The following is a 15,031-nucleotide window of genomic DNA, read 5'->3' as shown; positions in this document are numbered from 1 at the left end:
CAGGAGCTACAAACAGTCCAGCAGAGATGGGGAAATGAGATATCCTCATGAATGGTCCCCTCTACAGGAGGTCAAATCCCTCAGCTACAAATAGCTTCCACCTCGGCAAAAAAATCCCCAACGATTACACCGGAGAGATGAACCGTCAAAAAGTTCTAACCTGACAAAGTCGTTCCACGCTTGGCGTAATACTGAGCCAAGCGATACAACCAAGTGGAAGTCATTTTTTCCAGTGGGATTTGACATCCTGTGGAGTGGCGTGTTCAAGAGTATATCTTATTTGCCCACCGCTATTGGATTGTGTGTCGCTACCATCTGATTATTTTTATGAGATTTTTATCTTGTTATGGATAATACACAATTTCTTTTATTGGCTTGGAATCTCCAAGTTTATTTAATGTGTTTTCTTATTGCGGTTTGTCTCTCCTCTGCCATGATGCGCTTGACTAGACAATTTTCAACCTATTTAATCATTTCACTTTTTAGTGAATAATTGCTCAGTGTTTTGTTTTTATTTAATTCTGTTTTTTAATATATTTCAGCATATATTATCACCTAGTAGTATTACCAGGGTCGGTGCTTGTTTTTAGTTTTGTGTTGCATTTTTCTTTTAAAAAAAACAAAAACAAACTGGAATAAAAATTGCTAGTTCTTAAAGGAATCCTGAAACGAGAGGTACATGGAGGCTGCCATGTTTGTTTACTTTTAAACAATACCAGTTTCCTGGCAGTCCTGCTGGCTGCAGTAGTGTCTGAATCACACGTAGCTACATGGTCGTCTCTTCATGCCATTGGGGTTGTTTTTGGGTGCGTCTGGTTGGTGAAGATGCCCCTTATTATCTTCTGTGTTTTCCTGGTTGTTGTTGCTGATTGGGCCTTACAGAACTGTTTAATCACATTACGGCCTGATGAAGGGCACAAATTAAGCCCGAAACAAACATGTGTCGTTGCCTATAAGCCTTTAATTGTTTATCAAGCCAAACCAGATTACAATGCGTGTTAGCTTCATGAAAAGTTCTGGATATATTATTCTTCATGAGGATTGATCTCACGGATCAAAAGTTTTTGTGAATACGTCAATTTTTTGCATGTTTGTGTCAGTATGTGCCAAATAAAGTTGCTTCAATATTTTGTATTGCATGACTGCATCTGAGTATTTTTACAAAGTCCTTTTCATAAAGAAACACGTGTGTCTGAATCACACACCTGAAACAAGCATGCAGCTAATCTTGTAAGATCTTTGTTAGAAACATCTGATCTGCATCTGCATGCTTGAGCTTGTTCAGGGTCTATGGCTAAAAGTACAAGAGGCAAAGGGTCAGCAGGACAACCAGGCAACTAGTATTGTTTAAAAGGAAATAAATATGGCAGCTCTCATAACCCTCTTATTTCAGGTGTTCTTTAAAGGGCACCCTTTTGTGTATCTGAGGATCTACGAGACATCCGCTACTGGGCAGCACGATGACATAGTGTTTATCTCTCCAGCCTTGCAGCGCTGGGTCCCCGGTTCGAATCCCAGCCAGGGCATTATCTGCAAGGAGTTTGTATGTTCTCTCCGTGTCTGTGTGGGTTTCCTCCGGGCACTTTGGTTTCCTCCCACATCCCAAAAACATTCAAATAAGTTAATTGGCTTCCCTCTAAAATTGGCTATAGGCATATTACTATAGTAGGGATTAGATTGTGACCCCCTCTGAGGGACAGTTGAGTGGCAAGACAATATATTCTGTAGTGTTGTAGAAGATGTCGGTGCTATATAAATACTATATAATAATAATAATAATAATATATCCTGAAAGAGAAGTGTTTAGTAAAAATAGTGCTGCTGTTTCATATCTTGTAAAAGTTATCTTCAATAATAACAAGGCTGACACATCCAATATCAATTTTAATAATTGAATATAAACAAAGCAAACATTTTGAGACATTCAGTCTCTTCCTCAGAGCATGCAGAGTATATTCAGTGGGTGAACAATCTAAGATCATGCTTAAAACCAAAGATAGGAAACCGAGAGCCCAATATAGTGTAGTATTTAAGTAAATTGTGTAGATTATAGTAACGGTAGCAATGAGTATACTCACAAACATGGGTTATCACTATTGGCGTAACTAGGCCCCACCGGGCTCCCCTGCAGAAATTCTGAGTAGCCCCCCCCCGCTCCTTTTACACAGGAAGTCGCGTCAGAGACTAGAGTGAGGAACGCACGCTGGAGTGCACGGAAGACGGAAGGTATGTATCACCCGTTGCGTTGCCTGCCGCTGCCCGGACACTCATTAAGCTGGAGGGGAGGGCCCCGAGGTGAGGGAGGGGGGGACCCTCCCCGCCGATTGTGGGCATGGCTTTCCCCTCATGCTGCGACCCCTCCAGCCCCCCAAAACGGCCCCGAGCGAGCCCCCCTGCGGGGGCAGGGGTCGCATCCCCTATTGTTACGCCAGTGGTTATCACACAGGTAACCACTATCAAGGCAGGTGGGGAGAATTAGAACCTGACCCCACTCAGGTTTAAAGAGACACTGAAGCGAAAAAAAAAATGATGATATTATGATTTGTATGTGTAGTACAGCTAAGAAATAAAACATTAAGATCAGATACATCAGTCTAATTGTTTCCAGTACAGGAAGAGTTGAGAAACTCCAGTTGTTATCTCTATGCAAACAAGCCATTAAAGGGATACTGTAGGGGGGTCGGGGGAAAATGAGTTGAACTTACCCGGGGCTTCTAATGGTCCCCCACAGACATCCTGTGCCCGCGCAGCCACTCACCGATGCTCCGGCCCCGCCTCCGGGTCACTTCTGGAATTTCAGACTTTAAAGGGGAACTGAAGAGAGAGGTATATGGAGGCTGTCATGTTTATTTCCTTTTAATCAATACCAGTTGCCTGGCAGCCCTGCTGGTCTATTTCTCTGCAGTAGTATCTGATTAAAACCAGAAACAAGCATGCAGCTAGTCTTGTCAGATCAGACTTAAAAGTCTGAACCACTGAAACACCTGGTCTGCTGCATGCTTGTTCAGGGGCTATGGCTAATAGTATTAGAGGCAGAGGATCAGCAGGTCTGCCAAGCAACTGGTATTGTCTAAAAGGAAATAAACATGACAGCCTCCATATACCGCTCTCTTCAGTTCCCCTTTAAAGTCTGAAAACCACTGTACCTGCGTTGCCGTGTCCTCGATCTCGCTGATGTCACCAGGAGCGTACTGCGCAGACACAGACCATACTGGGCCTGTGCAGTACGATCCTGATGACATCAGTGGGAGCGAGAACACGGCAATGCAGGCGCAGTGGTTTTCAGACTTTAAAGTCTGAAATTCCAGAAGTGAACTGGAGGCGGGGCCGGAGCATCGGGGAGCGGCTGCGTGGGCACAGAATGTCTGCGGGGGACCATTAGAAGCCCCGGGTAAGTTCAACTCATTTTCCCCCGACACCCTACAGTATTCCTTTAAGCTCTCCGACTAAGTGGAGAGGGCTGTTATCTGACTTTTATTATCTCAACTGTTCCTGGACTATTTACTTTTCCTCTGCCAGAGGAGAGGTCATTACTTCACAGACTGCTCTGAAAGAATCATTTTGAATGCTGAGTGTTGTGTAATCTGCACATATTTTAGAATAATGCAATGTTAGAAAAAACACTATATACCTGAAAATAAAAGTATGAGAATATTTTCTTTGCTGCTAATCTTCTAGTAATTATTCATAGTACACAACCAATTCACTATATCATATTTTTTTTTTCGCTTCAGTGTCTCTTTAAGAAGTCGCTTTCTGTAGATGGGAAAAATGGGGATACACCCCTCCACCAAGGGTGGACTAGACGGTAACAGTAAATTCGGGCGCCTGAGGCTAGTGGACAAATCGGGCGCCGCCATTCACTCCTATAATAAATATCGTTTCATGGGCGCCCGATAGGAAAAAAGGGCGCCGGAGAAAACTAACGTTTTAAAAGCGGCGCCCGGAGACTTAATGTTTTATTACTGTTTCTCATGATTACACATTATTTAATGATTTATACATTTTTAAATATTATTTTTAAACGAAAAACAGTACAATATTTTTTTCCAAACATTATTTTTAAACGAAAAACAGTACTTTTTTTTTTTTTTACATTATTTTTAAACGAAAAAACCAACAGGGGGGTCTTAGGTTTAGGCACCAACAGGGGGGTCTTAGGTTTAGGCACCAACAGGGGGTCTTAGGTTTAGGCACCAACAGGGGGGTCTTAGGTTTAGGCACCAACAGGGGGGTCTTAGGTTTAGGCACCAACAGGGGGGTCTTAGGTTTAGGCACTAACAGGGGGGTCTTAGGTTTAGGCACCAACAGGGGGGTCTTAGGTTTAGGCACTAACAGGGGGGTCTAGGGGTTAGGGGTAGGTACAGGGAGGGTTACTTAGGCACCAACAGGGGGGGGTTTAGGTTTAGGCATCAACAGGGGGGTCTAGGGGTTAGGGGTAGGTACAGGGAGGGTTACTTAGTAATTTTTTTTTTAAACGTTATTATACGTTTCACTATTTAAACGAAAGATTAACGTTTTTACAATTGCCGATTTAATGCACATTATTTAATGATTTATAACTTTAAAAAACATTAATTTTAAACGAAATACAGTACAATACAATTTTAAACGTTATCCATGCTTATCGTTAAAAACCCGGCGCCCTTTTTTCCCAGCGCCCCTTTTTAACGTACGCGGACTAGACTAGATACAAATTTGTAAACAGATGCACCAACAAGAATAAAACGTTTAAAAACCGTTTAAAAAGGGAAAGGTTATGGTGGATTTACCTCCCTTGTGGATAAACAACCTGAAAAAAGTTACTTATATTCAAGGTAACATTTATTAGTTACTTCAAAAAGCAGCGCGTTTCGCTGGTCACAGTCCCACTTCATCAGGCAAATCATTTTAGAAAACAAATAGGGTTTGTGTGGCAGCCAAGCACCTCTGTGACAGAGGCGCTTGGCTTGGCTGCCACACAGACCCTATTTTTTTTCTCCAAAAAAGCAACACAAAACACGTTGCTTTTTGGATTGTGACCCGCGTTTCTTTTTGGAGTACCTAATAAATGTCACCTTGAATCTAAGTAAAGTTTTTCAGTCTGTTTATCGAGGGAGGTACGTCCACCATAACTTACCCCTTTTTAAATGGTTTAAAAAAATTCCTATTCTTGTTGACGCCTCTGTTTACAAATTTGTATCTAATCGAAGATCATGCACACATGCACTTGTCTCCACTATGTGGAAGGCCTGGATTGAGCAGTGGCACTCCTGACTGCTCGTCCTTTGTTGAAGGTGTGTGGGACATCGTGTGAAGTATTCTCTCTTGTAAACGTTATCCTCTTCCTAATCCAAGCATTTGAAAACTGTGTTGAAATCTGACTATAGCATGATCAAACCCATGGCTGTGTCCAGCCCCTCTGCTAATTCCCTCCTCATCCTCTCCCTTCTCATGAGTCATGCTGTCTGCTTTTCTGTGTGCAGAGACAAGACAGCTGCTCTATGTGTTCAGCTTGTCTCTGCCCACAGGAGAAAAGACAGCATGACTCATTAGAATGGAAGGGAGTTACAGGTAAAAGAGAGGCTGGGAAGAGCTGAGGATTACACCTCTTATTCTTCAATTTCAACACCATTTTCAGATGGCTGGAATAAGAAAAGGAAACATTTTACATGTTAAGATACAACCACAGTATTTTTTAGTAAACACTTCTCTTTCGCCTCATTTATAGTATTAGATTAGTAAACTTGGATAAATTAGAGGACTTCTTTCAATTGTTGTGGGAATGACATTCATCGGCTTTAGTAACCATACCGGTTGTCAACCCTTCATTTTAAAATTAATTCTTAAGCATATCTGTGAATTTTCCTTTAAAGAGAGTCTGAAGCGAGAATAAATCTGGCTTCAGACCTCATAGATAGCAGGGGCACGTGTGCCCCTGCTAAACCCCCGCTATCCCGCGGCTTAACGGGGGTCCCTGATCCCCCAAATCCCCTCGGTGCAGCGGGGGAGCGCTTCCTGGTTGGGGCAGGGCTAACCGCCGCAGCCCTGCCTCACGCGCGTCTGTCAGCGCGTATCTCCGCCTCTCCCCCGCCCCTCTCAGTCTTCCTTCACTGAGAGGGGCGGGGGAGAGGCGGAGATCCGCCGCTGATAGATGCGACTGGAGGCAGGGCTGCAGCCGTTAGCCCTGCCTCCAGGAGCGACCAAGTCTGCGACCAAGTGTTGCAGTGGGGGGTTTGGGGGTGAAGGGACCCCTGTTTAGCGGCGCTATTGTGGCGGTTTAGCAGGGGCACACGTGCCCCTGCTAACTATGAGCTCTGAAGCGAGATATATTTTCGCTTCAGAGTCTCTTTAAACAGTTAATTGTGACTTGAATTTTTAACAGCTAATATTTACCAGCTAAGACCACATTTTTGTGGCCTTCCCAGCCTCTCTTCAGTTGCTATTTTTAATAAATAAGATGCGGACAGCCCTTTTGGGTCCAGCTTCCTCTTCAGTCCTGGTGTGGAAGTCAGACTGCAGTGATTGGCTGCCCACCTGACCATATTTTATCCTTGACATCTTATAATTAGGTGGGCGGGCATTCCTTGCCCTCCCATTTGGTTGTAATGTAGCCTGAGTTGTAATGCAGAGTCTGGAGTGTGATTAGGTGAGGGTGGGAGCAGTGGAGTAGTAATGGGGGATGCACCAGGGCCCCCAGCCTTCACCCCTCTGGCACTGCAGCTATCCTTGGCAGGTTTTGGTGCTCAATATTAATTGTTATGTATAGAGCGCTTAAAGTGGTATGCCACTCAGCATTTCCTCTTTCCTCTAAGGGCTCGTTCACACTTGAGCGGGAATCGCGCGATTCCCACTCAGCGCAAAGCGCTAGCGCTTTTTTAAAACCACTAGCCCATGTAAGCCTATGGCAGTGTTTTCACTGTCGCATTTGCGGGTAGCGTTAACCGCAAACGCGTCACATGCAACGTTTTGCCGGCGATTAGCAATCGCGATTAGCATGCATAGCACCGCTAATTGCAATCGCTCCCAAAACGCTGCAGTGTCCAGTGATTTTTCTGCGTTAATCGCGGAAAAATCACTCCTGCAAAACGCTAGAGGTAATCGCCGGTGTTTAGCAGTTTTAGGTGTGAATGGGGCCTTAAAGATTATTTACAGCTTAAAATCTACTACCACAAAAATGTTTTGTAGCAGAACAGCATTCAAACAGTTAAACACAGCACGTTGTTCTTCATTGGAAAGCTCATTGCTTCAGTGGGCAGCTTCTGGCCGCATCCGAAGAGGAGATAACATCTTTTGTGTACTGTTGTTTGTCACATACATTTAGTAAACATTGGCAAAGGGCAGAAACTGGTCTCTCTCTGCTTCTAGTATGTGAGCAGCTGAGAAGTGATCACCAGCTAGATTTTAATATACAAATACAGCAGCTATGCAATTAAATGCAATGGCAGCTCTCAGAGAAGATAAACTGTACTTTGGGAATTTGTAGATGGGCAATATTACTATGTGATAACTGTATGGATAATCCAAAGTAGAAAAACACATGTTTGTTGAATGTTATGTCAACGTTTTATCCCACTTTCAGGGGGCCCAATGTAAAACTTGCACTGGGGCCCAGAGCTCCTACTGGCTGGGAGCATAACTACCATTGTTGGAAATCCTGATGTACGAAAAGATTAAAGGGCTAACTACATCCTCCTCAAAAAACAAAAAATTGCATGGACGTTGAAAAGACTGCATACTATGCACAACCCTTAGGCCCTGTTTACACTTAATCAGTTGGTACGCGTTTTTTCTTCTTTCTCCATAGCAGTGCATTGTGAAAAATATTTCAGTTAAAACGTGCTAGGTGTGAACGGTGCCATAGGAAAACATGGGAATTACTTTTAAAATCAGTCGTTCTTTCAGTTATAACTGAGAGCAACTGATTAAGTGTAAACGGGGGCTAGCAAAAACTCGGTATACAGAGGCGCCAGAGTAGAGTAAAACATTTTAAAAACCGCTTAAAAGGAGAGGGGGATGTTAAGGTGGACTCACCTCCCTCTTACAAAAAAAGAAAACTCACTTGAGTCTCAATAAAATAGAATTGTCAAGTAATTTATTCAACTCCACAAATGCAACGCGTTTCGCGGGCGTGACCCCGGCCCCCCCAGGCAAAAATGGGAGCACAACTCAGTGGGTCAAGTAATAAGTTTAAGCAATAAGAGGCGCTCAAACTTATTGCTTGACCCACTGAGTTGTGCTCCCATTTTTGCCTGGGGGGGCCGGGGTCACGCCCGCAAAACGCGTTGCATTTGTGGAGTTGAATAAATTACTTGACAATTCTATTTTATTGAGACTCAAGTGAGTTTTCTTTTTTTGTAAGAGGGAGGTGAGTCCACCTTAACATCCCCCTCTCCTTTTAAGCGTTTTTTAAAACGTTTTACTCTACTCTGGCGCCTCTGTATACCGAGTTTTTGCTGATCTTCTGGTCCACCCTGGGTGGAGGGGTGCATCCCCATCTACTATCTACAGAGAGCAACTTCTTCACCTGAGTGGGGTCAGGTCCTAATGCTCCCCACCTGCATTTAAAGTGGTTGCCTGTTGGTAGCCCGTGTTTGTGAGTATATATATACATAAAATTGTATTGAACTCTTCATTTTACCTGACAATACTGCACCATATTGGGCTCTCGATTCTCTTCTTGTTTTTAAGCAAACGGGGGCTAAGGGAACTTTGGAAAATATGTGTGACGCATGTTTACGTTAAAGGGCCACTCTTTTTTAGTACTAAAATCAATATAACATATGTCTTCCCTACACAAGCCATTTTGTAACTGAATCATACCAATCATATCACCTCCAGTCTGAAACTGCTCTAACTTACTTAGGTAACTTACCAGAAATCATAGCCGCAGTGTATATTACAGGATTGAGACGCTCTGTACCGGGCACCTTTTCATCACTTTGATGAAAACACTGCTGGCCATGAAATAATTAAGACTTCCTCATTATTTAATACCGGTGCTCGGCGTTCCTGATGTTTTACGGGCCTGGTATTTTGTACAGTGTGCAATTCCATAGAAGTACGGGGGCAGAGTTATGCACTTGTCAAAGGCACAAGCTGTTCTTCCTGCTCTGAGGAAATCTGCGCTGCCCCGATGAAACACAGAATACTAGTCTTCTGTCTGTCACCTCAAAGCCGCCATATTTCTCAGATTACAGGTTTCCTTTGCAGCACGGCAGACATGGATTAAGATACAATGGGGCCCTAGGCAAGATAGCACTTTTTGACACCCAACCCCCACCACCACCACCACCACACACACCTCTCGTTTAGCTAAATAAATAGTGTATTAGCACACACAAGTGATTATTAGATCAAGGGCGCCTTTTATACACTGTTATAGAGTGAAAGTAATGGTGGTGACAGCTGTTATGGGCCGAGGTAGCGTTAGGCCACGCCTGTTATGCTGTAAGGTGGTCGGACATAGTACCTGCACTCTTATAGGGTTTTTGATGTCACTCTTCCTATGGGGATAAGAGAGGACATAGGGGTTGCTTGTTTTACATGACCCCCGTCGGATTTTCCCTTGAACACCAGGGGTCACTGTGGTCGGAATCAAAGTTTCTCCGGAATGGTCAAAGTGGTTTGTGGGCTGAAGATGGGATACATCATGAGCCCATTACTACACTGTATGGGCTCATGATGTATCCCATCTTTACACCTTCAGGTTGCCCCTATGGTAGTGCTGGCCCTAAGTCTGAGAGATAAATAGTAAAACAAGTTGCTTAGTTAACAGCTCCAGAGATCATAGTGTTATCTTTGAAGACAATACCATGGCTGGGTCCTCCATGGAAGGAATGGTTTACTATTATTAATACAGGACTAGCGTAAAAGTATGCAAGGGAAAGAAGAGGTGCACACATTAATTGCCATAACTACTACCACAAGGGGGATAATTCTGTTGAACCCGTCCTGGAGTTCTTATTTCTAAAGCCTGTTACATACTTTCAATTATGATTGGACATTCACAGACCAATTTTACCACCTCTATGTAGTATGAGGGTTTATCGACACAATCTGCTCATAGTATTCAGTGTCTGCTGAGCCTCATACTACATGGAGGTGGGTGAATTGGTCAGTAATTGGCCAATCATAATTGAAAGTGTGTACCAGGCTTTAGCTTCTTGCTAATTGTTAAAGTCTGAAGGAGACAAGACATGGTGTGGGACATTTGTAGCAGGAGTTGTGAGATGGAGGAGAAAAAAAAACAGGAACTTTAGTGTGAACTGTAGACCTCACTGCTACAGTCCCCAGGGGGTACAAAAAGACAGAGGGTGGAAATGCCACAAGATAACACCTGTAACTGAAATATTACCTTAAAGGCCAATGATCTTCTTAAGGGGCCCATACACCTAACGATTTTCCCGCTGAAATACGGCCATTTCGATCACAGTGATCGAAACAGCCGTAAAATCGCAGCGCACACCACTGACAGAACGATGGGTTTCCGTCTGAAATCCATCATTCCCGTCGACTCCCGTCGATCCATCCGTGCGGAAGTTTTTTCTCGATCAGCGGTGGGTCAGGAGTGCGTCGATAGCGCGTTCGAATGCCCGACGACCGACGCAATACAGCGGAGATACATTACCTGCTCCGCCGCGCGAGTCCCCGCTGTCACCGCTGTCACCTCCCGGTTCTCGGCTGGCATCTTTTCCGCATCGTGGCATCCGGTATAACTTCCTGTGTCACTGCAGTGACAGCGGAAGTACAAATAGAGGGCGCTCTATTTTAACATCCGCTGTCACTGGAGTGACAGAAAGTTATATGCGGATGCCGGATGTGTGATGCGGAAGGTGATGGGAGAAGATGCCAGCCGGGAGCCGATGCAGAGAAGATGCCGGGACCAGGCGGAGAAGAAGGCAGCGGTGGACCAGGGGGGGGGGGGGGGGGGGGGCGGCGGCCGCTCCACAGATTGTGATCGGTTTCAGGCTGAAATCGATTCACAATCTGTTTGCAGTAAGGTGGCCATACGATCCCTCTCTGATCAGATTCGATCAGAGAGGGATCTATCTTTTGGTCGAATCTGATGGCAAATCGACCAGTGTATGGCCACCTTTACAGCTAAATCCGAAGGTCATTATTCCATACTGACATCAGCATTTGATACTGTCAACCACACCTTACTCCTACAGATACTTTCATCTGTAGGCATAAAGGGCCTTGCTCTCTCCTGGATATCTTCCTATCACCTGGGATGACTTTCACAGTCTCTTACTCAGATCAGATCTCTTCTGCACATCCTTTGTCTGTGGCGGTACCTCAATGCTCTGTTCTTGGGCCCCTTCCACTTTTCTATCTATATGCACATTCTTGGCAACTTAATCAGCTCATTTGGGTTTCAATATCATTTATACACGGATGATACACAACTGTACCTTTCTGCCCCAGACCTTAACTCCCTCCTCACACGTGTTCCCGACTGCTTGTCTGTATTTTTTGGACTATAAGACTCACTTTTTCTCCCCCAAAAGTAGGGGGGAAAAGTCACTGCGTCTCATAGTCCAAATGCAGGGAGTTCCTGACTTGTGAACGCCGGCCAATACGATCCTTCAACCCGCCACAATGTCAGGGACTGCCTGTACTGTGCCCATGAGAGGAGGACACAGGGGGACAAATGGAGGACACAGGGGGACACAAAGGAGCATAGAGGAGACACAAGGAGGACAGAAACGGACACATGGGGGACACAGGTGGACACAGCGAGACAAAAGAGGTACAAGGGGGCATAAGGTACAAAGGAGGGGCGGGGGGGGGGCATAATCCACAAGATGCCCCTTCACCATGGATGCACCAGGTTTAGTATATATATTTTTCCCCCGTTTTTTTGTCCTCTAAACCTAGGTGCGTCTTATAGTCCGAAAAATACGGTATATCTTTCCTGACCTTTTGATACTTAATATGAATGAAATAGAACTAATCAGTTTTCCACAGACTCTGTCCACCTCAACAGTAAATGTTGATAACACCCCCATAACTTAGTTCTCAAAGCACAGGTTAATATTTGACTCCTCTCTCTCTCTCTCTCTCTCTTTTATTCCTCACATTCACTCCCTAACCAGCTCCTGTCATCTCCAACACAAAAATATATCTCTCATCCAAACTTTTCTCACCCAGGACACAACTAAAATGTTAGTACAGTACATGCTCTTATAATATCTTGTCTGGACTACTGTAACACTATTTTGTGGACTACCAGCTAACAGACTAGCACCGCTCCAATCTGTATTATACTCAGTTGCTCGTCTCATTCATCTTTTTTCTCGCTCCTCCTTTGCTGCCCCTCCCTGTCAAGCTCTTCATTGGCTACCAATAAACCAGAGATCCAGTTCAAACTCTCAACCCTAACCTACAAAGTTCTCCACATTCTCTCTCCCCTGTACATCTCCTCCCTAGTTTCCAGATACCAACCCAACCGCAATCTCAGATTCGCACTTGACTTTCTTTTGTCCTCCTCTAGAATTACATCCTTGCATTCATCTATACATAATTTTGCATGTGTTTTACCCCTCACCTGGAATTCTCTTCCTCAACACATACACCACTCTCCAACCTTTGATATCTTAAAACGCTACCTCAAAACTCACTTTTTCCGACAAGCATATGCTCTATCTTAGGCCATTCTCCCTTTGACCTAAATTGTATACAATAAAACAGAGGCACCAAAAGTATAAAATTAGGTTAAATGAGCTTAAAAACCAACTCAAATGGCAAAAATGAAGGAGGAAATGGTGGTCTTACCTCCCTCAAGCAGACACGACAATGACTGCGATTCAGACAGTCAAACACATTTATTAGAAACTCCCCAAAAAAATGCAACTCGTTTCGCAGGCTCAATCCCGCTTCATCAGGCATTACAGGGAGGAGTATCAAGCTGAAAATACCAGAGACCGAAGCATGAATACACTCGTACAATCAAAATTGTGTTATTATATAATATTCAAAAATAAAAAATAAATTGAGTTTGAATGAAAAACTATGGATTAAATATATAAAGTAAGCCCATGATTTAGTTAATTTCAGAATAAATATATCCTGAAAAAACACATGCCTTTGACCTAAGGCCAAGTTACATCCTTACTGGATAACCTAAAGACACACTGCCTCTAGATATGAATATTGTATACCACCCTCCTCTTGTTCCCCCCCTATTCCTTTAGATTGTAAGCTCTCAAGGACAGGGCTCTCTCACTCTTTTGTGTGTTGGAATTTGTTATACATTTTATTCATCATGTTACTTTTGTTACTGTAATTACCAATTCTGTATTTTGAATATTGATGTATTCCATTGTCTGTATTATCTGTACCCCATGTTTGTTTCTTACTTTGTACAGCGCCACTGAATATTTTTGTGACTTCTTAATCAATAATAATAAACGATAACAATACAAGAACATGCTCGGTTTTTACAGTTTTTTCAATAAAATGATCAGTTGTATAGAAAAATTGGATGTTTATTTTTATTTATTTTTTTAACAAGAAATGTGATCAAACTTTCTGCTTTTCTTAATAGGCTATGGTGAAATATTCTGATAATTTTTCAGAAGATTGAGTGGCGTAGGATAGATTGTAAACTTTTTGATTTATAGACCAAAGCAAATTTTGGGGAGTTATCAATAATTTTTTTCTTGATTGTGGAACAATTGAATGTAAATGTGATAATGTGGCCACACACAAAATATTTGTTTTCAATTTGAGAATTACAATCAATTTTCCCGATTGATTGTAATATTTTTAAAAAAATCTCACCAATGTATCACGCACTTTGCGTAACATTTTTCCCCAGTTCTACGTGATTGAAAGCTCTGAAATAACTGCTTGGGTCCAGAGCCGGGACAAGGTCCTCCAGCACCCAAGGCTGAGACACCAAAGTGCGCCCCTCCATCCCTCCCACTCCAGTCATCACACACTGATTGCTATTAGACTAAGAGGTGCCACAGGGCCCACAACCTCCCCAACACCTTAAAGTGAACCAGAGACGAAGCATCCTCATGTATTTTACCATGGAAATCAGTGGGAACATTAGAGAAAACACTTACCATGCTCTCTGTTCCATCCTCACTGCTAAAAGTGTCTGTTATCTAGCTGAGATAAGAATCCCGGACTGAGCATTGAGTCTGGCTTTGCTATAATGACTCAGCTATAATGATTCCTGAGCAAAGCCAGCAGGGGGCAGGCTTGGACTTGAAGACAGCAAAGAACACAGTCTCAGCTATAATCTTTCTGTAGCAAAGCCAGACCGACTGCTTAGTCGGGATTCTTATCTTAGAGGTGATAACAGGCAAATTAAACAGAGAACAATGTAACAAAGAGCAGATTAGGTGTTTACTGTCATGTTCCCACTGATTTATAAGGTAAAATACATGAGGATGCTTCCTCTCTGGTTCACTTTAATATCTAGTTATCTGGCTTGCAGTCACTGCTATGTATCCCCTTTTCTTATTTCTTTCTGCTTCATACACAATTAGGAATGACAGCTGAATGAATTGTGCGCCCCCTCCTACACTGCGCCCTGAGGCTGGAGCCTCTCCAGCCTATGCCTCGGCCCGGCCCTGCTTGGGTCTATGAATCAAAACATTGAATCCAAAAAAAAACCAAAACACACCATTGTATTCTAAGTGGCCACCTACTGTACACATTGATCCGATTTTTTTATTAAGTTACAAAACCGAAAAATCAATCATACTTCTCAATGAAAAAAAAATAATACATTGTATTGTGTGTGGCCCTGTTTAAATCTTTGAATTGCTTATAGCGCTGCCTTTCACCAGACGTCACAGGAATGTACTTGGTTCTTTGTCTATACAGCTTCTCTCGGAGGGACAGAGACACGTGGCCCAGCTTGCCAGCTCAGTCAGTGATGTGTTGGACAGTCTACAGAGAGATCATGGGCGCTCCCGTGGGAAGGGTGATCTTATCCGGGCCCCTGCCAGGAGCACCAAGCCTCGTGGCTGCACCAATGGTATGTCCATTATTATTGTGTTCAAATGGAAATCCAGACAGAAACTTTTTT

The 15,031-nt window shown here is 43.4% G+C and overlaps 1 protein-coding gene across 4 annotated transcripts in view; it reads left to right on the top strand.

The window, feature by feature from the left end:
* The window catches only part of FIBCD1 (fibrinogen C domain containing 1), a 392,313-nt gene that overhangs the window by 319,570 nt on the left and 57,712 nt on the right, over nt 1–15,031 (top strand). For all 4 annotated transcript variants that reach the window (XM_068248850.1, XM_068248849.1, XM_068248851.1 and 1 more), the window contains exon 4: nt 14,827–14,980. In XM_068248850.1, coding sequence (XP_068104951.1) covers nt 14,827–14,980 — 154 coding nt within the window. The remainder of the gene's footprint in view (nt 1–14,826; nt 14,981–15,031) is intronic.

The sequence above is a fragment of the Hyperolius riggenbachi genome, chromosome 8 (assembly GCF_040937935.1).
Source record: "Hyperolius riggenbachi isolate aHypRig1 chromosome 8, aHypRig1.pri, whole genome shotgun sequence".
NCBI classification, from domain to species: Eukaryota; Metazoa; Chordata; class Amphibia; order Anura; family Hyperoliidae; genus Hyperolius; species Hyperolius riggenbachi.
Note: the sequence above shows the minus strand (reverse complement) of the source record. Positions and strands in the feature narration are given on the sequence as shown.